The sequence below is a fragment of the Hemitrygon akajei genome, chromosome 3, assembly GCF_048418815.1.
Source record: "Hemitrygon akajei chromosome 3, sHemAka1.3, whole genome shotgun sequence".
Taxonomy (NCBI): domain Eukaryota; kingdom Metazoa; phylum Chordata; class Chondrichthyes; order Myliobatiformes; family Dasyatidae; genus Hemitrygon; species Hemitrygon akajei.
This window is the reverse complement of record NC_133126.1, coordinates 29366175-29392534: the sequence shown is the minus strand read 5'-3', so window position 1 is coordinate 29392534 and position 26360 is coordinate 29366175. Positions and strand designations below refer to the sequence as shown.

At 43.3% G+C, this 26360-nt stretch overlaps 1 protein-coding gene across 3 annotated transcripts in view; it reads left to right on the top strand.

Moving 5' to 3' along the window:
* Positions 1-26360, top strand: part of brf1b (BRF1 general transcription factor IIIB subunit b) — a 445784-nt gene that overhangs the window by 347640 nt on the left and 71784 nt on the right. For all 3 annotated transcript variants that reach the window (XM_073039442.1, XM_073039443.1, XM_073039444.1), the window contains 4 exons: positions 4543-4604; positions 7091-7172; positions 11395-11450; positions 13522-13796. In XM_073039442.1, coding sequence (XP_072895543.1) covers positions 4543-4604; positions 7091-7172; positions 11395-11450; positions 13522-13796 — 475 coding nt within the window. The remainder of the gene's footprint in view (positions 1-4542; positions 4605-7090; positions 7173-11394; positions 11451-13521; positions 13797-26360) is intronic.

Sequence of the window (26360 nt, the reverse complement as noted above, 5' to 3'; positions counted from 1 at the left end):
AAAAACAAAAGTTTCAGTCCCGTGGATGGGGTTTCAAATGCATTGTACCAGCAGCTGGGCTTGGTGGCTGTGTTCAGTTATTGTGATGTCTCAGTGCTGTCCCCCGGAGCGAGGACCCAAAGGGAGAATTTGGATTATTTCACCTGCACCAAGTTCATCTCCATTACAACTCACTCAGTAAAGCGGGGTAACATCTAACAGAAACACTGGAGTGGTGAAAGACACAACGTGCACTTGCTGAGAATTCTTGCAGAACAAGAGGAGCCCTTTCTGTTTCATTCTAATAATATGTTTATCATTTTAAATTTGGATATTTGAACAATTAGAATACACTGATTGTTGGCTAGCGACTGCCAAGAATGTTGTACATTGTCAATGAGCAGAAGTATTATGACTAATACAAAGTGATTGGAGGAAAATATAGAGGGGGTGTCAGAGGTAAGTTCTTTACACAGAAAGTAGCTGGTGCATGGAACACCCTGCTAGGGGTGATGGTAGTGGCAGGTGCATTAGGAACATTTAAGAAACTCTTAGATAGGCACATGGAATAAAGATATGGTGGGGTGTTCTATAGGAGGGAAGAGTTAGATTGATCTTCGAGCAGGTTAAAAGGTCAGCACAATATTGTGGGCTGAACGGCCTTACTGTGCTGTGATGTTTAATGTTCTGTAAGTAAAGAGAACTTTTGGTACATTGGCCTTCATAACTCCCCTCCCCCCTTAGTCTCATTACCTCCTTCCCTCTTTTTAGTCTCTTTTAACCTGCCTCTTAGACCAAGCCTTTATCTGATTCAGTGCCTACTAACACTCCTTGAAAGCTCCTGGGTTTGTTCAGAGATAATACATAATTAAAGCACACAAAATGCTGGAGGAAGTCAGCAGGTCAGGCAGCATCTATGGAGATGCATAAACAGTTGACATTCCCGGTGGAGACCCTTCATCAGGACCCATCATCACCATGAAGGGTCTCAGCCCGAAATGCTAACTGTTTATTCCCCTCCATAGATGCTACCTGATCTGCTGAGTTCCTCTAGCATTTCACTTGTGTTGCTCAAGATTTCCAGTATCTGCAGAATCTCGAGTTTATTCTTTTCAGACTCTCCTGACCTCCTCTTGTAGTATTGTTGCTCATTGTTAAGAAAACTAAGGTTATGTTGACCAGCCCTATTAACTCCGTGGTAATTAATGGAAAGGAGGTGGAAGCAGTGACAGATTTTATCTGCCTCAGTTCAAAGATTTCTATAGATGGTAAATGCACCCACAAAATTAAACAGCGCTTACTACTGGGAAGGGCAGCAATGGCAAATTTAGGTAAAATACTGAAGAGCAGAGATATAACATTGTCTACAAAGATCCATATAGTCAAGTCTGTGGTATTTCCAGTTCTGATGTATAGCTGAGAGCTGGACTGTTAGTAAGGTTGAATACAAAAGAATCGACGCTTTTGAACTTGGATACTGAAGGAAAGTGCTAAGAGTTCGTTGGACAGCAAGAAGATCCAACGTCAATACTTGAAAAAATGCATCCTGACTGCTAACTAGGAGGCTTGATTGTGAAACATAGAAAACCTACAGCATAATACAGGCCCTTCGGCCCAGAAAGCTGTGCCAAACATGAAACCTTACCTTAGAAATTACCTAGGGTTACCTATAGCCCTCTATTTTTCTAAGCTCCAGGAGTCTCTTAAAAGATCCTATCATATCCGCCTCCACCACCGTTGCCGGCAGCCCATTCCATGCACTCACCACTCCCTACGTAAAAAAACTTACCGCTAACCTCTCCTCTGTATCTACTTCCAAGGCATGCTCACCAATCCAGGCAACATCCTTGTAAATCTCCTCTGCACCCTTTCTATGGTTTCCACGTCCTTCCTATAGTGAGGTGACCAGAACTGAGCACATTACTCCCAGGGTCTGACCAGGCTCCTACATAGCTGCAACATTACCTCTCGGCTCTTAAACTCAATACCACGATTGATGAAGGACAATGCACCGTACGCTTACTTAATCACAGAGTCAACCTGCGCAGCAGCTTTGAGTGTCCTATGGACTCAGACCACAAGATCCCTCTGATCCTCCACACTGCCAAGAGTCTTACCATTAATACTATTTTTGCCATCATATTTGACCTACCAAAATGAACCACATCACACTTATCTGGGTTGAACTCCATCTGCCACTTCTCAGCCCAGTTTTGCATCCTATCAATGTTCCATTGTAACCTCTGACAGCCCTCCACACTATCCACAACACCTCCAACCTTTGTGTCATCAGCAAATTTACTAACCCATCCCTCCACTTCCTCATCCAGGTCATTTAGATAGATAGATAGATAGATAGATACTTTATTCATCCCCATGGGGAAATTCAACTTTTTTTCCAATGTCCCATACACTTGTTGTAGCAAAACTAATTACATACAATACTTAACTCAGTAAAAAAATATGATATGCATCTAAATCACCGTCTCAAAAAGCATTAATAATAGCTTTTAAAAAGTTCTTAAGTCCTGGCGGTAGAATTGTAAAGCCTAATGGCATTGGGGAGTATTGACCTCTTCATCCTGTCTGAGGAGCATTGCATCGATAGTAACCTGTCACTGAAACTGCTTCTCTGTCTCTGGATGGTGCTATGTAGAGGATGTTCAGAGTTATCCATAATTGACCGTAGCCTACTCAGCGCCCTTCGCTCAGCTACCGATGTTAAACTCTCCAGTACTTTGCCCACGACAGAGCCTGCCTTCCTTACCAGCTTATTAAGACGTGAGGCGTCCCTCTTCTTAATGCTTCCTCCCCAACACGCCACCACAAAGAAGAGGGCGCTCTCCACAACTGACCTATAGAACATCTTCAGCATCTCACTACAGACATTGAATGACGCCAACCTTCTTAGGAAGTACATTCAACTCTGTGCCTTCCTGCACAAGGCATCTGTGTTGGCAGTCCAGTCAAGCTTCTCGTCTAACTGTACTCCCAGATACTTGTAGGTCTTAACCTGCTCCACACGTTCTCCATTAATGATCACTGGCTCCATATGGGGCCTAGATCTCCTAAAGTCCACCACCATCTCCTTGGTCTTGGTGATATTGAGACGCAGGTAGTTTGAGTTGCACCATATCCAAAGAAGAGTAGGGGTCCCAGAACAGATCCCTGAGGCACACCACTGGTGACCAACCTTCATGCAGAATATGACCCATCTATAACCACTCTTGCCTTCTGTGGGCAAGCCAGTTCTGGATCCACAAAGTAATGTCCCCTTGGATTTCATGCCTCCTTACTTTCTCAATAAGCCTTGCATGGGGTACCTTATCAAATGTCTTGCTGAAATCCATATACACTAGATAGATAGATAGATAGATAGATAGATACTTTATTCATCCCCATGGGGAAATTCAACATTTTTTCCAATGTCCCATACACTTGTTGTAGCAAAAACTCCTTACATACAATACTTAACTCAGTAATAATATGATATGCATCTAAATCACTAACTCAAAAAGCATTAATAATAGCTTTAAAAAAAAACAAAAAAAAAAACAAACTACATCTACTGCTCTTCCTTTATCAATGTGTTCAGTCACAACCTCAAAAAATTCAATCAGGCTCGTAAGGCACGAACTGCCTTTGACAAAGCCATGCTGACTACTCCTAATCATGTTATGCCTCTCTAAATGTTCATAAATCCTGCCTCTCAGGATCTTTGCCATCAACTTACCAACCACTGAAGTAAGACAAAGGTTCAAATATTTTGGCCACAGGATTCCTTGGAGAAGACTGTCATGTTAGGTAATACAGAAGGTAAAAGAAGAAGAGAATGACAGAGACTATGATGGATAGATAATATTACTCAGACAATGCGTATGACCTTGGGCGATCTTAGGGATGCAGTTTCCAACAAGAAGGCTTGGTGTGCAGGAGTTCATGAGGTCACGAAGAGTTGGACTCGTCTTAACGACTGAACAACAAACTTCTCTTTGACTAAACCTTTATCTGATCAAGTGTTTACTGACTCTCCTTAAAAGTTCCCGGGTTTGTTCAGAGATCATATCTAAGTATGGTACATAAGGTAACTTGATAGATGTGTACAAGATGATAAGGGGCATAGATAGAGTGGACAGCCAGAGATACCTTTCCCAGAGCAGGAATGGATAATACAAGAAGGTGGTATAATTTTAAGGTGGTTGGCGGAATGTATGGGGGGAGAATCAGAAATAGTTTTACACCAAAGAGGGCGGATATGTGGAACTCCTTGCCAGGGGTGGTGGTAGAGATAGATACATTAGGGACATTTAAGAAACTCTTTAGATACATAGGCACATGAATGTTAGAAAAACAGATGGCTTATAGAAGGGAAGGATTAAATTGATCTTAGAGGATGTTAAAATGTTGGAAAAACATCGTGAGCTGAAGGGCCTGGACTGTGCTGTACTGCTGTGTGTTCAATGTAGGACAAAAGTAAATATTGCTTCTGAACCAGGCCAGAGAGCTGAGCACATAAGGGGCACCTTATGCACTGAAAATGTTATTTATTCTCTCTCCTCACAGGAGCCGATCCTCAGAAAGGTGAACTTGACCTGAATGGAATTGATGACCAGGAAATCGATAGGGTAAGCTCATTGTGCAGTCATTATTACTAGGAAATATGAGATTGTAGATCACCTGCTGTACTAAAAGAAAGGACCAAACAATAACACTTCTCTAGCCATCTGTACCATCAAATTGTTCAGAATCTGGTTTCAATCCTGTAATCACATTTGATGGTTTCTCTTTTTGTAGGCACTCTCTTAGGAGAGGTAACTTTATATAATAGTTTATTGTTACTGGTGAAACTACTGTGGGACTAAGTAGTGTGGGCAGATTGTTGGCTTTTCAGCTTTGGAAGCTGGATCACAGGGCACTTTAGGGAGATGGCCACACTTTCCCCGCAGTCGCTCTCTGACCTGAGCTCTATACCTCACCTGTATGAGTAACACAGCACAGACACAGGTCCTTCCACCCAACTGATCCATAAGGTAGTCCCATTTAGTCCATATCCCACTAACCCTATGCAAAGAAGTTGCCCCTCAGGTTGCTTTTTAAATCTCTAGTTTTAAACCTCTAATTTTTTATTCTCCAAACCCTAAGGAAAAGACTAAGTGCATTCACCCTGTCTGTGCCCCTCATGATTTTATTCACCTCTGTAGGATCACCTCCCAATCTTCTACATTTCAAGAGATAAAGGCCTATCCTGTCTAACCTCTCCTCGAGTCCTAGCAACATTCTCATAAATCTCTGCCCTGGGAGAGTTGTTAGGATGAGCTTTGCTTTGGATGTTCTTTCTATTAAAGATGCTTTGGAATCACTTATCTTTTTAATGGCACAAGAAACCATTCCGCCCTCTGAGTCTACATTGGCACCAAGAAAAGCAATCAGTCTTCCCTTTCCTTGTAAGCCTGCAGATTATTCTCCCTTGAGTGTCCATCCAGTTCCCTGCTGTAGAAACATATTGAACTATGGGTTCAGGATGCACAGTGGTTTACACCTTCTGTAGGCTATACATGCATAAGAGTCAATCAGTGGAGGCATTATTTCTCACCGCTTTGATCTCTCTCTTTTCATTCCCCTCTGGTTCCCCTCTCACCCCTTCTCTTCTTCTAACCTGTCCAAAACATACCTTTGGTTTCCTCATCACTTTATTCCATGGTCCACTGTCCTCTCCTATCATATTTCTTCTTCTTTAGCTCTTCTCTTCTTCCACCTATCTCAGTTCATTCCCACTCCTCCACCCACCACCTTCCCCCATATCTTGTTTCCCCCTATCACCTGCCATCTTGTACTCCTCCCTATCAGCTAACTTCTTCTTCTGGCTTTTACCCCCTTTCTTTCCAGTCCTGATTAAGAGTCTTAGCCTGAAACATCAACTGTTTATTCACCTCCAGCGATAATGCCTGGCCTGCTGAGTTCCTGCAGCATTTTCTGTGTGCTGTTCTGGATTCCCAGCATCTACAGAATCTCTTGTCTTTATGTTTGCACATCATGAACATGAGAAGTTGGGAATCAACGCAGTCACTGTGTAACTGCAATTTTCCTCAGAGTTTGATTATTTTCTTAATTGAAATGGGATTGTCCAGCACAGATAAGCTGTGCTCCAGTTTCCAGGCTGAGGTTTAAGAGTGGACTCCAGTCATCTGGGACACAATAGAGAAGATGGCCAAGGACAGAAGAGATGGAGGACTTTCATTTCTGCCCTAAACAGCAGCAGCAAAACGGGCAGCAACTAACTAGTCATGGAGTGTACAAAATGCCTGTGGTCGCCTGGGATCAGGGAATACAGATCTATCCTTACTTGAAAGTGACACCACAAATATATAGGGTTGTATAAAGAGTTTTTGGTATATTAGCTTTCAGAAATCAGTTGGGATGCTATACTAAATTTCTATAAAACATTGGTGAGACCATAAGTGGAGTAATGCGTGCAGTTCTGGTCACCTACCTACAGGAGAGATATTAATAAGATTGAAACAGTATAGAAAAAATTTACAAGAGTGTTGCCAGAACTTGAGGGCTGAGTGATAGGAACAGGTTGAATAGGTTAGGACTTTATTCCCTGGAATGTAGGTGAATGAGGAGAGATTTGATAAAGGTATACCAAATAATGAGGGATGTAGATTGGGTAGGTGCAAACTGGCTTTTTTTACATTGAGGTTGGGTGAGACTAGAACTAGAGGTCATGGGTTAAGGGTGAAGGGTGAAATATTTAAGAGGAACTTGAGGAAGAATATCTTCACCCAGAGGATAGTGCAAATGTGGAATGAACTGCCAACCAAAGTGGTGGATACAGATTTAGTTGTAACATTAATAGATGTTTTAAGTCCATGGATGGGAGGGTTTCAGAAGTCTAGGGTCCAGGTGCAAGTCAATGGGACTAGGCAGAATAAAAGCTCAGCACAGACTAGATAGGCTGAAGGGCCTTTTTCTATGTTATAGTGCAATATGACAAGTTCTCATTGACCTGCCAAAGAGCAGTGCCATGTGTGTCTTTCACTGAGCCACACTGAAGGTTTGGTGGTCAGGCAGACTCCAGCCCTGATTGTGGCCTGTGCTTTTTGTGCAGTACCTACTGAATGAGGAAGAGGTGGAACAGAAGACGGAGCTGTGGCTGAAAGAGAATGCAGACTATCTGCAAGAGCAGAAAGGTGAGTGTTCCTGAGGAAGAAGGGGGGGAGCACAAATGGGAGGGCAGATGGAGAGGAGCATTTGCGTCTTTGTCCACTGCCCATAGTTTTCCTCAAATCCTAGTGCAGTTTCAAATGCTTCATGACAGGAAATCAAAACCTGCAGAGGCTAAGTCTGAAATCAAGGTTTGGAACCACTGAGCAAGTTAGGCAGCATCTGTGGAGAGACAAACAGTAATTGAGTATTGTCTTATTATTGTCACATGTACCAGGATGCAGGGAAAAGTTTTGTCTTGTGTATTGTTCGTACAGATTAGATCATTGCACAGTGCACTGAGGTTGAACAAGTTGAAACAGTAACAATGCAAAATGAAGTGTAAAAGCTACAGGAAAAGTGCAGTGCAGACAAATGATAAAGTGCAAGATCTTAATGAGGTAGATTTTGAGACCAAGATTCCATCTTATTGTACAAGAGGTCCACTCAAGAGTCTGACAACAGCAGGGTAGAAACTGTCCTTGAGCCTGGTGGTATGTGCTTTCATGCTTTTATATCTTCTTCCCGATGGGAGGGGGGGAGATGAGAAAATGTCAGGGGCAAGTGGGGTCTTTGATAGTTAACATTTTCAGGTCTGGCTTCCTTTCTGATATACACTGAAATTCCCATGTGTTTAGTTATCACCCACAAAATTGACAAGACCCTGGGGGAGGCCCTCATTCTAACTGCTTTCCCTTGCATTGTAAGTTAAACTACTTATGCCATTCATTCTGTAAAACCATACCAGACCGCTTGTGGACTGATCTGTTTTTGTTGATGGGATATCCACCCAGTTGCAGAATGGAATGTCTATTAAAGGTTGAGTTTGAAGACAGAATACAGGGTTAATGGCACTGTGGAGGAAAGAGAGATCTTAGGGTTCACATCCATAGATCCCTCAAAGTTGCTGCACAAGTTGTAGTTAAGAAGGCCATGTGGTGTGTTGGCATTCATTAGCTGGGCTGAGTTCAAGAGCTGTGAGGTAATGTTGCAGCTCCAGAAAACTCCAGTCAGTGTTCTGGTCATCTCATGATATGAAGGATCTGGAAACATTAGAGAGAGCGCAGAGGAGACTTACCGGGATGCTACCTGTATTAGAGAACATGTCTTATGAGGATGGGTTGAGCGAGATAGAGCTTTTCTCTTTGGAACAAAGGAAGATGAGCAGTGACTTGATACAGCTGTACAATATGATAAGAGGCATAGACAGAGTGGACAGCCAGTGACTTCTTTCCTCACAGGGGAATGGCTAATTAGAGGGGATTTATTTTAAAGTGTTTGGAGGAAAGTATGGGGGGTGTCAGAGGTAGTCTTTCTATACAGAGAGTGTCAGGGATGGTTGTAGAAGCAGGTACGTTAGGGGCATTTAAGAGCTTCTTAGATAAGAGCCTGAATGAAGGAAAATGGAGGGCTATGTGGTAGGGAAGGGTTAGATTGATCTTAGAATAAGTTAAAAAGGTCAGCACAACATTGTCAGCTATAGAACATGTACTGTACCTGCTCTACATTCTAAAAGGTTCCAAGTCCATTATTTCAAAGATTAAAAAGTGGCAATCTCCACACTTTTAACCAAGTTTTAACTTACCCAGCATCGAAAGTTTACGGATTGTACTAGTGGTGAAGAGTGAGAGTGGTCAGAGTGGTGGATCGGATATCTGCAAATTCAGAGTATTTTGGACAGTCCTGCTCATCTACAGTACCTACAGGAAGGATGTCGATAAGATTGACAGAGAAAATTTACAAGGATGTTGCCAGGACTAGGGGGCTTGAGCCATGATGAACTCGCGGAGCAACTCAATGGGCCAAATGGGCTAAATCTGCTCGTATATCGTCATCTTATAGGGGAGGGCTGAATAGTTGAGGACTTTATTCCCTTGAGCGCAGGAGGATGAGGAGTGTTTTAATCTTCACACAGAGTGGTGCAAGTGTGGAACGAGTTGCCAGTGGCAATGGTGGATTCATGTTTAATTGCAACACTTTAAAGAAGTTTGAATAAGTTCATGGATGGGAGGGGGGGACGGGATTATAGAGTGCTATGGTCCAGGTATGGATTGATGGGACTAGGCAAAATAACAGTTTGGCATGGATTTGGTAGGCCAAAGGGTCTGCTTTTGTGCTGTAGTGTTCTATGATTGTATGACTTTTGGTCAGGTGTCTACTTCGTGCAGGATGGTGTGGAGTTTCTTAAGAATGGCTGATACGGCACTCATCTTAGCCTGACACCCCCGAACTGTGCCTTACAGTATCAGGAGTTGAATCATTCACTGCGATACTCTCTTCCCTGGCCTGTCCTGTTGAGTTTCTGGTCAATGGTAACATCCAGGATACTGATTCTGGGCTCTCAGTGATGGTGATGCTGTTCGATGCCAATGACAGTCTCACAAAAGGATGATCACACACAGATGAGAGCAAGAGCCTGCATTTCAACTCCTGCATTGTTATCAGTTGACCTTGTTCTACCTCAATGCACTTGTATGATAATTTGAGCTGTATGAACAGTATGCAAGACAAGCTTTTCACTGAAACCAATTCCAAATCCAATTCATCACTGGCTTACAGTCTACTCGACCTGAACAAGTATCACAATCAAAGTAGAAGTACATTTATTATCAAGGTGCGTATGTTATTATATCCTTCATTGAGATTCATTTCTTGCAGGCATTTACAGGAAGATAGAGAAATAAAGTAGAATTTATGAATAACTATACCTGAACAAAGATGGAAAAGCAACCAGTGTGCAAATGAAAAAATACTGAGAACATGAGTTGTAAAGAGTCCTTGAAAGTGAGTCTGTAGGTTGTGGAATCAGTTCAGAGTAGAGATGAATATCCATTGGGCAGGAGGTACAGGTGCCACAGGTAATATCAAGATAACAGATGTTAGTGCATTCCACCTTGGCTCCTGTAGTATTTGCCCTTCACAGACAGCCCAAAGTCATTAAGTATTCAGATTTATTTATCACATGTGCATCAAAACATACAGTAAAAACCAACATTATGTGCTGGGGGCAACCCGCAGAATATGGTCACAGAGTTGGGATTTTCTGCCCTCTGATCTCAGCTATTACATTGATGCCTCATACGCCAGGATGCTGTTTATCTAATTTAGCTCAATGTTTAATGTGATCATCCCTTAGAAACCGGTGGGTAAACTGTCCTTGCTGGGTCGCAACACCTCTCTCTGTAACTGGATCTCGGACTTCTTAAGAGAAAGACCACAGTCACTCTGTGTTGGCAGTAAAATCTCCAGCTCCATCACACTGAGTACCAGCACTCCCCAGGACTGCTAGATCCAGTTCGAACCGAATCATCATGTTTGCTGCCATAACCTCTCTGTACTTTGAGGCGGTGTACAAAGAGGAGATAGAGTGGCTGGTAGAATGGTGCGACCACAACAGCATGAGTTTCAATGTGGACATGACCACAGAGATGATTGTAGACTTTAGGAAGGTGCAGGTTGACCACTCCTCACTGTACATAAATGGGTTCTCCGTGAGAGAGTAAGGAGCACCAAGATCTGGGAGTGCACATAATGGATGATCTCACCTCAACACTCCTTCTTCAGTCAAGAAAGCACGGCAGCATCTCTCACATCTTCCCCACCCCCCCCCCCCCACCATTCTAAGTTTCTACAGGAGCAGAATTGAGGGTCGGTCTGTAGGCTGGTACGGGAGTTGCAATGCATCTGACCACAAATCCCTACAAAAGATTGGGAAGGCTGCTGAGAGGATCTTCCACCCATCAGAGATATTTATCATGAGTGCTGCATATGCAGGGCCGTTAGCATTGTCAATGAACCCTCCCAAGCGTCCCACAATATCTTTGACCCCCCCCCCCCCCCTTCCCCCACCATGAGCAGGAGGTACAGTAGTATTAGGACAAGGACCGTTAGGATGGGTAACAGTTTCTTCCCCCAGGCCATGAGACCACTGAACTTCCTGACACCACCCAGATCTCATCACTCATGAACAGCCAGTGGCCTTATACTGCTTACTTTTTAACATCTGTTGTAAATGCACCTTATTATTTGTTAATTTATTTGTGGTAATACTGTTTTATGCATTATATGTGTGAGTGTACTGTGTGTGTACCTTGGTCCAGAGGAAGGTTATTTCTTCTGGCAGTATACATGTGTACAGTTGAATGACAATAAATTTTAACGTGAACTGGAACCTTTACTATTCCCGCAATGCTTTTACTTTCCTTGCAGCTAAGGAAGAGCGAATAGCCAAAGAGAAGGAACTTGGGATTTATAAAGAGCAGAAGGTAATATTTACTGGAGTCCCCAGCTGTAGTCTTTCCAAGTCGCTAACATAGAGTTCTTTCTTGATTCTTCCCCTCCCTTTGTCCTGTATCTTGTTGCAACTACTGCTACTTACCACTGTTTTTGCTGCTGCTACAAAGCAACATATTTCCTGCCGTATAAGGCAGCGATTATAAAACCTGATTCTGATGTGTCACTTGTCACTAGCAATGCTTGGAACAGGCCAAGCCTTTCTAATAAACACAAGAGATTCTGACGATGCTGGTAATCCAGAGCAACACACACAACATGCTGGAGAAACTGTGGAGAGGAATAAGCAATCAGTGTTTCAGCCGAGACCTTTCACAGTTCAAAGTACGTTTATTATCAAAGTATGTTTGCTTTATACAACTCAGAGATTCACCTTCCCCACAGGCAGCCACTAAACAAAGAACCATGATACCCCAACCTGTTCAAAGAAAAGAAACACATCAACCCCACTCCCCATGCACAAAAAAATAGAAAATTGCACAAATAGCAAATAAAAATAGGCAAAAACCCCAGACAGGAAATACAAAATCAGAAGGCATATTTTAGTTCAGCTCAGTGTTCATTTTCTGCAGGCTGCCCTGATTCAGAATTGCCCAAACGAGCAACAAAAAAGGAGCAACCAGAAACCAGAAGCACATCATAAATGTGGATTAGAGTCCACAATCCACAAATCGCTGTGGAACCATCCTCGACAGCACTGAGGGAGAGAGAGAGATCATTCGAACGCAAGGACCTTCCTTCGGGAGCAGCAAGCGAAAAGGAGGAACCCTCCTCCGGCAGCAGCGAGCCAGATGCTGGTAGACAGCGCTGAACACTCGCTCACCTCCCCACCCACCTCGATGAATTTGGCCTTCCTCGGTGCTTTAATTGGCGAGCGATAGAGTCAATAGTGGACTCACAGCCCTTCTCCAGGCCTCCTGACGTCCATGCTGCACGCTTTGCTCATTGCCTTGTGGTACCCTCTCAGAGACAGCAAAGCACCAGGTCACCCAATTGACCCGAAGACACACCACCAGAATGTAGATAACAGACTCCAACCGTAGCAGAACCACTTCTAAAAGAAAAAGACGACATAAAAAGAAAGAAAGAAATTTCTCCGTGAACCGTCTTGAGAATATTGCTCTTGGTGATGCTGTTTGCTGGTATCATATTCATTAGTCTTGATCCATCATTCCTCTCCATAGATGCTGCCTGATCTGCGGAATTCTGCCAGCATTTTGCGTGTCTTGCTCAAATCTTTCTAATGTTTGTGCCTGTCCCTCACTATGCCTCGTGTCTGTGTGTGTGTGCACGTGCGTGCATGTGCATATGTCTGTGCGATCATGTTTGTGTAAGTATGTGCATGTGCAGACACAAGATGCACATGAGCACATGGTGTCTCTGTCCAGTGATCACTGATAGGAAAGAAATAACTTCCCTGAATTTCCATTCCTGCTTCTTAGCTCTTATTGCTCTCCCTTGCCCAGCCTTCACCCTGTTGTTCCAACTGACTAGAAATTAAATACCAATGAGAAAATATGTGAATCTATCCAAGATTTTGAATGTCACGGCCTTTCTCTCTGAATGAGAAACCCTTCTCATTCAGCAAAGCTGTTTCAGCACCAGCAACCCAGGTTCAGTTTACTTCAATAGACAATAGGTGCAGAAGTAGACCATTTGGCCCTTCGAGCCTGCACCGCCATTCTGAGATCATGGCTGATCATCTACTATCAATACCCGGTTCCTGCCTTGTCCCCATATCCCTTGATTCCCCTATCCATAAGATACCTACCTAGCTCCTTCTTGAAAGCATCCAGAGAATTGGCCTCCACTGCCTTCGTTGTCAGTGAGGAGTTTGTACATTCTCCCTGTGACTGGGAGGATTTCCTCCCATATTCTAAAGGTGTACAGGGTTTGTGGGTTAATTGGTCATATGGGTGTAATTGGGCGGTGTAGACCCATTGGGTTAGAAGAGACTATTATCGTGTTGTATCTATAAATAAATAAATAGGTAGATAACTGAGTAGGGAATTTACTGTAAACCATTCTCCATCTCCTTCAAAGCCCAGAAAATCCTCAAAGAAACGTGAGCCAATCCAAGCCAGTACGGCGGGCGAAGCTATAGAAAAGATGCTGGAACAGAAGAAGATCTCCAGCAAGATAAACTACGACGTGCTGAGAGATCTGAACAGCAAGGGCAGCAGCTCTCCAGTTAAAGAGGAGAGCGACAGCGGTAACCGAGCTGGCAGCGCCAGTGGCGGCAAGAAGGGAGCAACCCAGCGAAGAACAGCTGCCAGCTCCCGGAAACTGGCTGCACCCGTCAGCAACCTGGGCAAGAGGTAGGGCTGCCTGCTCTCACTGGGAGGTGTTAATGTGCTTTTGTGTGTTTCTGTGTGAACTTAGAGGTGCTCACGTGTATTTACAGGTTAGGTCACCGTTTTATAGGAAATACATTGTCAAGATGGAGCGGGTGCAAGAGGGATGCCTGAACTAGAGAGCCTGAGTTATAGGCAAAGGTTGGCCAGACTGGATCTTTATTCTGTAACGATATAAAGATTGGTTGTCTTGGTTAAATGTAGATTGAAACATAATGGTGAAATGTGTTGCAGTGCACACAAAATGCTGGAGGAACTCAGCAGGCCAGGCAGCATCTCTGGTAAAGAGTAAACAGTGGACATTTACCATCAGAGATTGTGCTTGGGGCACCCTGCAATTGTTGCCATGCTTCTGGCACCAACATAGCATGCACCACAACTAATTAATCCCAAATCATACCTTTCTGGAATATGGGAGTAAACCAGAGCACCTGGAGGAAACCCACACAGTCATGAGGACAGCATACAAATTCCTTACAGACAGTGGCGGGAATTGAACCCCGGTCAGTGATCGCTGGCACTGTAAAGTGTTGCACTATCTGCTATACTACCATGTTGTCCTTGCTTGGAGCGCAGGAGAATGAGGATGACCTTATAGAAGTTTATAAAATCAATTTTAACTTTACACATATTAACTGGGAATCCTATACATGGGATAGAGTTTGTCAAATGTGGTCAGGAAAGTTTCCTTCATCGGTACATAGAACTCCCAATGAGAGAGCACGCAATGCAGGATCTGCTATTGGGGAATGATACAAGGCAGGTGACAGAAGTTTGTGCAGGGGAACACTTTACATATAATGATCATAATGCCATTAATTTCAAAGTAAATTTGGAAAAAGATAAGTCTGTTATGTGGATTGAGATTCTAAATTGGAGAAAGGCCAGAATGGTAATCCATGTGTGGAGCCAAAACAGATGGGGGAGATTTAAATGAATACTTTGCATCTGCATTTACTCAGGAGATGGATACAGAATCTATAGAAGTGATGTAAAGTGACATCAACTTATGGACCTTGTACAGGTTACAGAGGAGGAAGTGTTAGCGACCCTGAAGCAAATCAGGGGTAGATAAATCGCCAGGGCCTGACAAGGTGTTTCCCTTGGACCCTAAGGGAAGCAAGTGCAGAAATTGCCGGGACCCTAGCAGAGATACTTAAATCATGCTTAGTGACAAGAGTGGTACCAGAGGACTGAGGGATAGCCAATGTGTTCTCCTGTTTAAGAAAGGCTCAAAACATAACCAGGTAATTATAGGCCGGTGAGTCTGACATCAGTCATGGGAAAGTTATTGGAAGGTATTCTAAGGGACTGGGTATATAAGTATTTGGATAGACAGGGACTGATTAAGGAAAGTCAACATGTCTTACCAATCTTACAGAGTTTTTTTTGAGGAAGTTACCAGGAAAGTGGATGAAGGCAAGGCAGTGGATGTTGTCTACATGGACTTTAGCAAGGTCCTGCTTGGGAGGTTGGTCAAGAAGGTTCAGTCGCTCGGCATTCAGGATGAGGTTGTAAATTGGATTAGCCTTTGGCTTTATGGGAGAAGCCAGAGAGCGGTAGTAGAGGATTGGCTGTCTGACTGGAGCTCTGTGACTAGTGGTATGCCACAGGGATTGGTGCTGGTCCTTTGCTGTTTGTCATCTGTGTCAATAATCTGGATGATAATGTGGTTAACTGGTTCAGCAAATTTGCCCAGATGACACCAATTGGAGGTGTAGTGGGCAGCGAGGAAGGTTACCATGGCTTGCAGAGAGATTTACGTTGGCTGAGAAAATGGCAGATGGAATTTAATGCAGACAAGTGTGAGGTTTTGCACTCCTGTAGGGCCAACCAGGGTAGGTCTTACGCAGTAAATGGTGGAGCTCTGAAGAGTGCAATACTCCCCAATGCCATTAGGCTTTACAATTCTACCGCCAGGACTTAAGAACTTTTTAAAAGCTATTATTAATGCTTTTTGAGATAGTGATTTAGATGCATATCATATTTTCTTACTGAGTTAAGTATTGTATGTAATTAGTTTTGCTACAACAAGTGTATGGGACATTGGAAAAAAGTTGAATTTCCCCATGGGGATGAATAAAGTATCTATCTATCTATCTATCTAGAACAAAATGATCTGGGAAAACAGGTCCATAATTCGTTGAAAGTGGCGTCACTGATAGATAGGGTCATAAAGAAAGCTTTTGGCACATTGGCCATGAATGGCCAAAACAAGATTTGGGATGTTCTGTTGAAGTTGTATAAGACATTGGTGAGGCCTCATTTGGAGTATTGTGTGCAGTGTTGTCACCTACCTACAGGAAAGATGTAAATAAGGTTGAAAGACTATAGAGAAAATTTACAAGGATGTTGCGGGGTCTGGAGGACCTGAGTTATAAGGAAAAATTGAATAAGTTAGGACTGCATTCTTTAGAACATAGAAGATTGAGGTATATACTATTATGAGGGCTATAGGTAGGGTAAATGCAAGCAGGCTTTTTTCACTGAACTTGGGTGGGACTACAACCAAAAGTCATGGGTGAAGGGTGAAAGGTGACAAGTTTAAGGGGAACATGAGGGAAAACTTCTTCACTCAGATGGTTGTGAGTGTGTGGAATGAACTGCCAGCATGTGGTGAACGCGAGCTCGATTTCAATATTTCAGAGAAGTTTGGATTGGTACATGGATAGCAGGGGAATGGAGGGCTACAGTCCTGATGCAAGTTCGATGAGAATAGGCAGGCTAAATGATTTTGGCATGGACTAGATGGGCCGAAGGGCTTGATTCTGAGCTGTACTTCTCGATGACTGTATGAAGGATATGGATAAGGTGGATGGTCATCGTCTTTTCCCCAGGGTTGGGGAATCCTGAACCAGTAGGCTCAGAAAGAGTGGTGAGATTTAAAAGAGACCGGAGAGGTAATTTCTTTCAATAGGGTACTTGGATTGAGCTACCGGAATAAGTGGACAAGGCAGGTACATTTGTAACATTTAAAAGACATTTGGATAGGTACAAGGAGGGGAGCAGCATGGAGAATTATGGGCCGAATGTGGGCAGCTGGATGTAGCAGGTATGATGCTGCGGTCAGCATGGAGCAGTTTGCATGCTTTGTCACTCTGTACTTCATCAGTGGATAAATACCGTATCTCGGTGCATCTCAGATGAGGAAGGTTTCACTGGTTTGTGCAGCTGTTGATGTTGACCTCAGGAATAGTGGGTGTTTCAGTACAGCAAGGTTGGGGTGGAATGAAGGAACTCCTTCTCTCACTTTCTGTTACACATTCCAAGATGAAAGAGTTACTTGTGTACATTGAAATATCGAAACATTCAGTGAAATGCACCACTTGTTGCAAATCGAATCATTTGAGTTGTGCTGTGCAAGTGTTGCCAACATAGCATGCACAAGACTTAATGATGCTGACCCGTACATCTTGGAAGGTGGGAGGAAACCAGAGCACTAAGAGGAAACTTGTGCAGTCACAGAGAATGTACAAGTTCCTTACATACTGCAGTGGGAATTGAAAACCCTGCTAATACTGCTGGCACTGATAGGCTATCTGCTGTGCCCCCCTGCAACTGTAATTGACCAACTCCCTCTGTTGGGAGACTGTGTAGACAGAGTGGAGCCTCAGCTGTGAGCCTGCTGTCTGCTTGAGTAAGGGCAGCTGGCAGACACTGCTGTTGTACCTCAGGAGGGATTCTCTTACGAGCCGGAACAGCACTCTGGTCAGTCACATCTCCATCTAGTGTAGAGGCGCCAGTGCGCAAGATCCAAAAAAGCTGCAGAGGGTTGTAGACTCAGCTATCTCCATCACGGGCACTAGTGAGAACATCTTCAAAAGCCAGTACCTCAGAAAGGTGGTGTCCATCATTAAGGACTCCCACCACCCAGGACATGTCCTCTTCTCATTACTACCTTCTGGAAGGAGGTACAGAAGCCTGAAGACACACACTGAACATTTTAGGACAAAGCATCCTTTGTCATCTGATTTCTGAACCATCCATGAACCCATGGATACTACCTCTGTTTAACTCTCTTTTTGCACTACTTATTTATTTATCCATTAATTCTTTCTTTTTATGATGTATAGTAATTTTTTATATATTGCAGAGTATTCCTGCCACAGACCAGCAAATTTCATGACAACAGTCAGTGATAATAAACCCATTTCTCATTCTGTGCTTTGTGTCATTTTGAGATAACATGGAAATGGGAACAAACATTGATGCATTAAATTCACACAAGTGCGAGGGCGGGAGACAGGGAGACAACGCGCTGCAAAAGCCCAAGAACTGCTGAGTCTGCATAAACAGACCTAAAGCTGAGACAACAAAAGCCCTTCCAATGGACCAGAGCCCCGTACCTGATCTGTCTTCAGGACAATGCTCAATCGGGTGCGCACACTGCAAGATTAAATTCAGGCTGAAATGCAATAAGAACAGCAACAGGGGACAAGCTGCATTATCTCATGACCTTGATTTTAAACTTATAAACCTTCTGGTCTAATCGTTCAGAGTCCTCTCCTGTCATAGACTCATGCTGATCAACCGTACTAATCCTATATCAGTCCATCTGTACAAATTCTACATCAGTCCCCTTTTATTCTCCCCACAGTCCCTTCAGGGACATGCCTTCTTCTCGTTTACTACCTTCAGGAAGTAGGTACAGGAGCCTGAAGACCCACACTCAGCGATTCAAGAGCAACGTCTTCCTCCCTGCCATCAGATTTCTGAATGGTTCATGAACCCATAAACAAATACTCATTGTCCGTCTTTTGCACTCACTACTTATTTATTTTTGATACTTATAGTATTTTTTTGTCTTGCACAGTACTGCTGGCACAAAATAACAGATTTTATTGCCTATGTCAGTAATAATAAGCCTGATTCTGATTCTGAACTCCCCCCAGATTCAAACACTCCCAGATACATAGAAGCACTTTACAGTGGCCGTTTAACCTACTGACCTGCAAGTCTTTGGCAAGTGGGAGGAAACCGGAATACCCAAAGGAATCCTAAGCTGTTACAGGAGAATGTGCCAACTCCTCCACACAGAAAGCACTAAGGGTCAGGATTGAACGTGGGTCTCTGGAGCGATGAGGCAGTTGTTCACTTTGCCTCTATTTAGACCCCCAGCACTCGCCAATCAGTGTCCACCTCCAGTTCTGGTCCCCTAAGCACCCTCGATTTATTTCCCTCATACCTTCACTGACTGTGCCTTCAGCTGCTAAAACCCTGCAATTCCTTCAGCAACAATCCATTCCTTTCTTATTTTCCTCCTGTACTTGAAGCTTAGACTTGGGCAAGCTTTTACTTCTCTGTTCTCATATTTATTAATGTGGCTCAGTATACTTATGTAACTGTTATGCTTCTGTGAAGCACCTTCAAATATTTTATAATGTTAGAGTTTCTTCCCCTTCGCTGTCAGCTTTTTGATATGTCCATGAACACAACTTCAGTGGGGTTTTTTCGGTGCAACATTTATTTCTTTTTTTAATTTATAAAAATGTAATGTCTTTGCACAAAGACATAAAATTATTACAAATACAAGAGATTCTGCGGATGCTGGAAATCTTGAGCAACACACACAAAATGCTGAAGGAACTCGGCAGGTCAGGCAGCATCTATGGTAAGGAATAAACAGTCAACATTTTGGCCCGAGGCCCTTCATCATGACTAGAAAGGAAAGGGGAAGAAGTCAGAATCAGGTGGTGGGGGTGGGGGTAGACAGGAGTACAAGCTGGCAGATGATAGCTGAGATCAGGTGAGAGGAAGATGGGTTTGTAGGGAAGGAGGATGAAGTAAGTAGCTGGGAAGGGATAGGTGTAAGGGCTGAAGAAGGAATCTGGTAGTACAGTAGTATGGACTATAGAAGAAAGAGAAGCAGGGGAACCAGTTATATTTATTATTATAAATTACATAATAACAAATTTCATATTATATGGTGGTTATCCGTTGTGTCTGATAACTCAGTGTGCGGGAGAGTTTTTAAAGTTGCACTGGAGCAGTTCCACTCTCACAACCTCAGAAGTCCAAGTCCAGTGGTATGAACAAGCATCTCAACTGGTGTCTTGTTTATAACCATGACTTGTCATGCCCTTCCTGGCTATTGGATCTCACTGTAGATCTCATCCATCCAGTCCACTGGACCGACTTCACGTGCTAGGGCAGCCATATCCCTATTTCACCAGGCTGTAGTGGGGGAGTCTAGGACCAGAGGGCTCTGCCTCAGAATAGAAGGACTTCCCTTTATAATTGAGATGAGAAGAATTTGCTTTAGCCAGAGGGTGGTGAATCTGTTGAACTCATTGCTACAGATGGCTGTGGAGACCAAGTCACTGGGTATATTTAAAGCAGAGGTTGATAGGTTCTTGATTAGTAAAGGCATCAAAGGTTATGGGGAGAAGGTAGAAGAATGGATTTGAGAGGCAAAATAAATCATCTGTGATCAAAGGGGAGAGCAGACTCTTTGGGCTGAATGGCATAATTCTGTTCCTCTGCCTTATTTTCTTATGGTCTTTTTATGTTGTTTGTTATAGACTCACACCCAGGCCATTAACAGCAACTTAGTGAACCTGGCCCAGGTTCAATGTATAATTGCCTTTCTGAGGTAACAGCACATCATTGCAGATCAGCCTGAGATGGATGCAACTGCTTAATCCACTCATCCATGATGCTGGGAACGACCTTGCCTTCATTCAGTGCAGCCCTGTGAGGCCCAGAAATAGCTTAGTAATAATCTCAATGAAAAAAAACATCGGGAGAAGTCACAGCGGAGATGTGTAGTCAGCTAATCTCTATCTGAGTCTAATTAGGTCAGCGAGTCCTTGCCTGTCAGTACTAAAAATAAGAAAATAAGAGTATTGAAGACTGCGACCCATGTCTGGTGTCTGTGAATATAAAGCTTACTACAGGACCTCTACCTCTTTAGGACACGCAGTCCTAAATGTCTTTCAGTTCAGGACTGCGCATCTCCCTGGGTTGTTTACCCTGATCACAGTTAAATGACTCACGACAGAACGCCAACCATTAGTATTGGCTTTCATAAATATTTAATGTATCCTGCTGCTCTGTGTGTTTGTGTTTTATTTGGCCATTGCACAGTTCTGTCCTTCTTTCTGCGTAAGTCCATAAGACATATGAACAGAGTTCGGCCATTCAGACCATCAAGTCTGCTCTGCCATTCCATCATGGCTGGCTTATTAACCCTCTCAACCCCACTCTTCTGCCTTCTCCCTGTAATCTTCCAAACTTCAAAGTAAATTTATTATTAAAGTAAATATATGTCACCATATGCTACCTTGAGTTTCATTTTCTTTCAAGTGTGTCCAGTAGAACAAAGAAGTATAATAGAATCCATGGAGAACTGCACACAGACAGAGGGACAAACAACCAATGTGCAAATACAAAAAAAATAATAAAATCATAAACACAAGAGATTCTACAGATGTTGGAAATCCAGAGCAACAAAGACAAAATGCTTGAGGAACTCAGCAAGTGAGGCAGCATCTATAGGAATGAATAAGCAGTCGATGTTTTGGTCTGATGCCCTTCTTCAGAACTGAGAAGGAAGTGGGAAGATGCTAGAATAAAAAAGTGAGAGGAGGGGAAGGAGGCTTGTTGTAAAGTAATGGGTCAAACCAGGTCCAGTGCTGGAGAAGAAGGAATCTGATAGGACAGGGAAGTGGACTATAGGAGAAAGGAAAGGAGGAGGAGACCGCTCCTCCTTAAAATCACTAGTTTGTTTAGGTAATTCAGATGTCCATTTCTTAAAGGGAAATTACACTCTGCAGTTTTCAACAATAGTACCTCAAAAGAAGCACGGTATATCTAGAAGTTTTGTGAGCTGCCCACAAATTGTCACCGTTTATCTCCTGCTATCTCCCCCTAACCTTTGACGCTTTTGCTAATCAAGAACCTATCAACCTTTGCTTTAAATAGAGGCAGTCCCCGGGTTATGTACGAGTTCCATTCCTGAGTCTGTCTTTAAGTCGGATTTGTACATAAGTCAGAACAAGTACATCTGGTATAATTTAGCGTCAGTTAGTCAAATGTTTGTCTTAGTATACAGTATATATTTTACCTTTCCATGCATATAAAACACTTAAGAAACGTATGTATTCCAATAATTAAACTACTGCGTTGCTTAGTAATAATTGTAGCTTTCATCAGGGCAGGTCCTTTCACATGCTCCATTATTCTCACTTTATCCGTTACCCTTTAAAATCGTTCCAATTGTTGACCGACTGTAGCCTAACGCTTTTCCAATGACTGATGGCATTTCACCTCTTCCCAAACGCTTTATTATTTCCATTTTATTTTCAATCGCGATCGCTTCCCATCAATGGAACAGAAACACTGCGGGCGGCGGGTCCCGAGCTGCACCGGCTCCCGAGGTCTGCTGGGTCCTAAGGACCATCACACTGAATTCCCCGGGTCCTAAACTCCACCGCACTGAGACAGGCTAAATGGGACAAGTGGGGTCTGTGCTGGGTTTGGGTATTTGATCCTCCACAATATTCCGCGTGGGAATTTAAACTGGAGGTGGCAGTGTTTTTTTTAACGAGGTCGAGTTGCGAGCTCGACATTAACCTGGCATGGATGATACGGGAATCACTGGATCGGCATCAACCCAGCACGGGAGCGGTCTGTCACTAGATCGAACTCGAGCCCAGCGCTGATCTCACTGCGCCAGCAGCTGACTGGAATGGGGGTGGGGGGGGGGGTACAGGGTCAAGGTGAATCTTACTAAGAAAAATTTAAGCCAAATACAAAGTTAAACACTCAACACAGTGTCAATGGCAACAACTTAAAATGGCGGACAGCGTTCTCCTTCCTCAGTTCGTAAGTACGAGTTGTCCATAAGTCGGACATTCGTAACTTGGGGACTACCTATATAGCCAGCATTGAATTCCACAGATTCACCAACCTCTGGCTAAAGAAATTCTTCCTCATTTATGTTCGAAAGGGACGTCATTGTATTCTGACTGCAACAGGGCTTCAAGCTCATCTGTTCTGAGCTTTTGTCTGTTTTCCATTTTCCTGCCCCAGGGAATAATGACGAGGTGTGGAACGCACTGCCCAAACAGGCTGATAGAGGCTAAAATCCTCGGACTGTTCTAAAATAGCCAAGATCTATGTGTGTCCTATATCTTAAGCTGTCAGAGATTTAAAGATAAAAGATCAGTATTTGTCATACGTACATCGTAACGTGGTGAAATGCGCCACTTGCGTCAACAGCCAGCACAGCCCAAGGATTGTGTTGGAGGCAGCCAGCAAGCATTGCCACGCTTCTGGTGCCAACGTAGCATGCCCACAACTCGCTAGCCGTAGCTGTTATATCTTTGGACTGTGGGAGGAAACCGGAGCACCTGGAGGAAGAACGTACAAACTCCTCACAGGCAGTGGTGGAACTTAACCTGCTTTTCGGGTAGCTGGCACTATAATAGCGCTATGCTATTGTGCTACTCTCAATTAACAGCCTTTATAGGGTTGGGCATAAAATCACCTTTACCATCATTTTGGAGGATTTTAACCAGGCCAGCCTGAAAGAAAATCACTTAGTAATTACCATCAACAAATCACTTATAGTACCAGAGGAAACAACACACTGGACCACTGTTACACCACCTACCGTGCTATTCCATGCCTTCACCGGGAAGTCTGATCACCTGTACTTCTACTCCCTGAGTATAGGCAGAGACCAAAGACTGCACTACCACTAGTGAAGGCCAAGAAAGAATGGACAGGAGCACTTAGAGGACTGCTTTGAACCAGTGGAATGGACTGTATTCAGGGATTTATCTAAGAATCCAGATGAATATGCTGCAATTGCTACCAACTTCATTAAAACCTGTGTGGATGAGTGTGTGCTTACGAAAACTTGCTGTACGTTCTCAAACCAAGAGCTGTGGATGAGGGCTAGATCTGGTGACCCAGGTCTGTACAAGAACACCAGGTATGACTTGCAGAGAGCTATTTCAAGAGCAAAGAGACAATTCTGAGTGAGGTTGGAGGCAACATCAGATGCATGTCAACTCTGGCAGGGTCTGCAAGACATTACCTCCTATTAAATGAAATCCAATAGCACGAATGGCAGTGATGCTTCACTACCAAATGAGTTCAGTGCCTTCAATGGCCACTTTGAAAGGGAGAATATAACTACAGCTGTGAAGTTCCATGCTGCACCTGGTGACCCTGTAATCTCTGTCTCGGAGGCTTATGTTAAGCTGTCACAGGGTGAACTCTCACAAGGCGGCAGGTCTTGAAGGAGTACCTGGTGAGGCTCTGAAAACTTGTGCCAACCAACTGGCGGGTGTATTCAAGGACATTTTCAACCTCTCACTGCTATGGTCGGAAGTTCCCACCTGCTTCAAAAAGCCAACAATTATACCAGTGCCCATGAAGAGCAGTGTGAGCTGTCTTAATGACTATCATCAAGTAGCACTCACTTCTGTGGTGATGAAATGTTTTGAGAGGTTGGTCATGGCTAGAATCAACTCCTGCCTCAGCAAGGACCAGAACCCACTGTAATTTGCCTTTCTTCACAATAGGTCTACTACAGCAGATGCAATCTCAGTGGCTGTTCACACAGCCTTAGACCACCTGGACAATACAAACACCTACGTCAGGATGCTGCTCTTTGAGTATAGCTCGGCGTTCAACACCATAATTCCCACGATCCTGATCAATAAGTTACAGAACTCTAGGCCTCTGTACCTCCCTCTGCAATTGGATCCTCGACTTGCTAACTGGAAGACCACAATCTGTGTGATTGGTGATAATATTTCCTTCTCGCTGACGATCAACACTGGTACACCTCAGGGGTGTGTGCTTAGCCCACTACTCTGCTCTCTCTATACCCATGACTGTGAGGCTAGGCATAGCTCAAATACCATCTATAAATTTGCTAATGATACAACCTTTGTTGGCAGAATCTCAGATGGAGATGAGAGGGCGTACAGGACAGAGATTTATCAGCTAGTTGAGTGGTGTCACAGCAACAACCTTGCACTCAGTGTCAGTAAGATGAAAGAACTGATTGTGGACTTCAGGAAGGGTAAGACGAGGGAACATGAACCAATCCTCATGGAGGGATCAGAAAAGGAAAGAGAGAGTAATTTCAAGTTCCTGGGTGTCAAGATCTCTGAGGATCTAACCTGATCCCAACATAACGATGCAGCTATAAAGAAGACAAGACAGCAGCTATATTTCTTTAGGAGTTTGAAGAGATTTGGTCTGTCCACTAAAGCACTCAAAAACTTCTTCAGATGTACCATGGAGAACTTTCTGACAGGTTGCATCACTGTCTGGTATGGGGGGTGCTACTACACAGGACTGAAAGAAGCTACAGAAAGTCATAAAATTAGTCAGATCCAACTTAGGTACTTTAGGTACTAGCCTCCATTGTACCCAAAACATCTTCAAGGAGCAATGCCTCAGAAAGGCGACATCCATTATTAAGAACCCCATCACCCAGGGCATGCCCTCATCTCATTGCTACCATCCGGAAGGAGATGCAAAAGCCCGAAGGCACACACTCAGTGATTCAGGGACAGTTTCTTCCCCTCTGTCATCTGATTTCAATTTGGACCTTGAACCCATTAACATTACCTTACTTGTAAAAAATATATATTATTTTTGTTTTTGCACTATTTTAATCTATTCAATATTTACTGTAATTGATTTATATATTTATTTTTCTTTGTAAATTGTTATGTATTACATTGAACTGCTGCTGCTAAGTTAACAAATTTCATGACACATGCCTGTGATAATAAACCTGAATCAGATTCTGATTCTGATATAAAGGTTGGGACTCTATATTGCAACATTACAAAGCACCATTTAAACCACACTGAGCATTTCTATTTCCACACTATCAAAAGGGTGTGCTTGCACTGCAATTTTAAGATATTTTATTGTTCTATTTGATATATAAATGCTATCCTGAATGTCATATAATAGGTTCTCCATAAATATTGTGTTCAATGAGTTCTGGAGCAAGTATGACTCTTGGATTTTAAGATGTAAATGGGTTTTACCAACCTAACTTGCTTCTGGGATTGTAAATTTGTTTAATATTATTATAACATTTACTGAGGTACATTAAAGATCTTTCTTCTACATGCCATCCATAATGCAGAATAAAATATAACAGTTACAGAGATACTGCAGTGCAGACAATCGACATGACTGGGAGGTCAGGACCAGGTAGATTGTGAGTCCATTTTATACTATGGAAACATTCAGTAATCTTATAACAGCAAGGTAGAAGCTGTCCTTGCGCCTGTTAGTACATGCTTTCCTCTGTTCTGTCCAACGGCTCCTGAAACTATTCAGATCCAGTCGGGATTCAGTTCCAGGGCTGATGAGTGCCCTCAGAACCTTGCCCTGGTTGTCACTGTGAAAAGTGACTATTTTATACAGCATTACCACCTCACTCAGTACCTGGTGTTCTCTGATATGTTAGGAGCCTCTTTCTGAAGGGATGCTCAGTGGGATGAGTGATTAGTAGTAAAGTGTGGGAGCATGTCTGTCACTCCC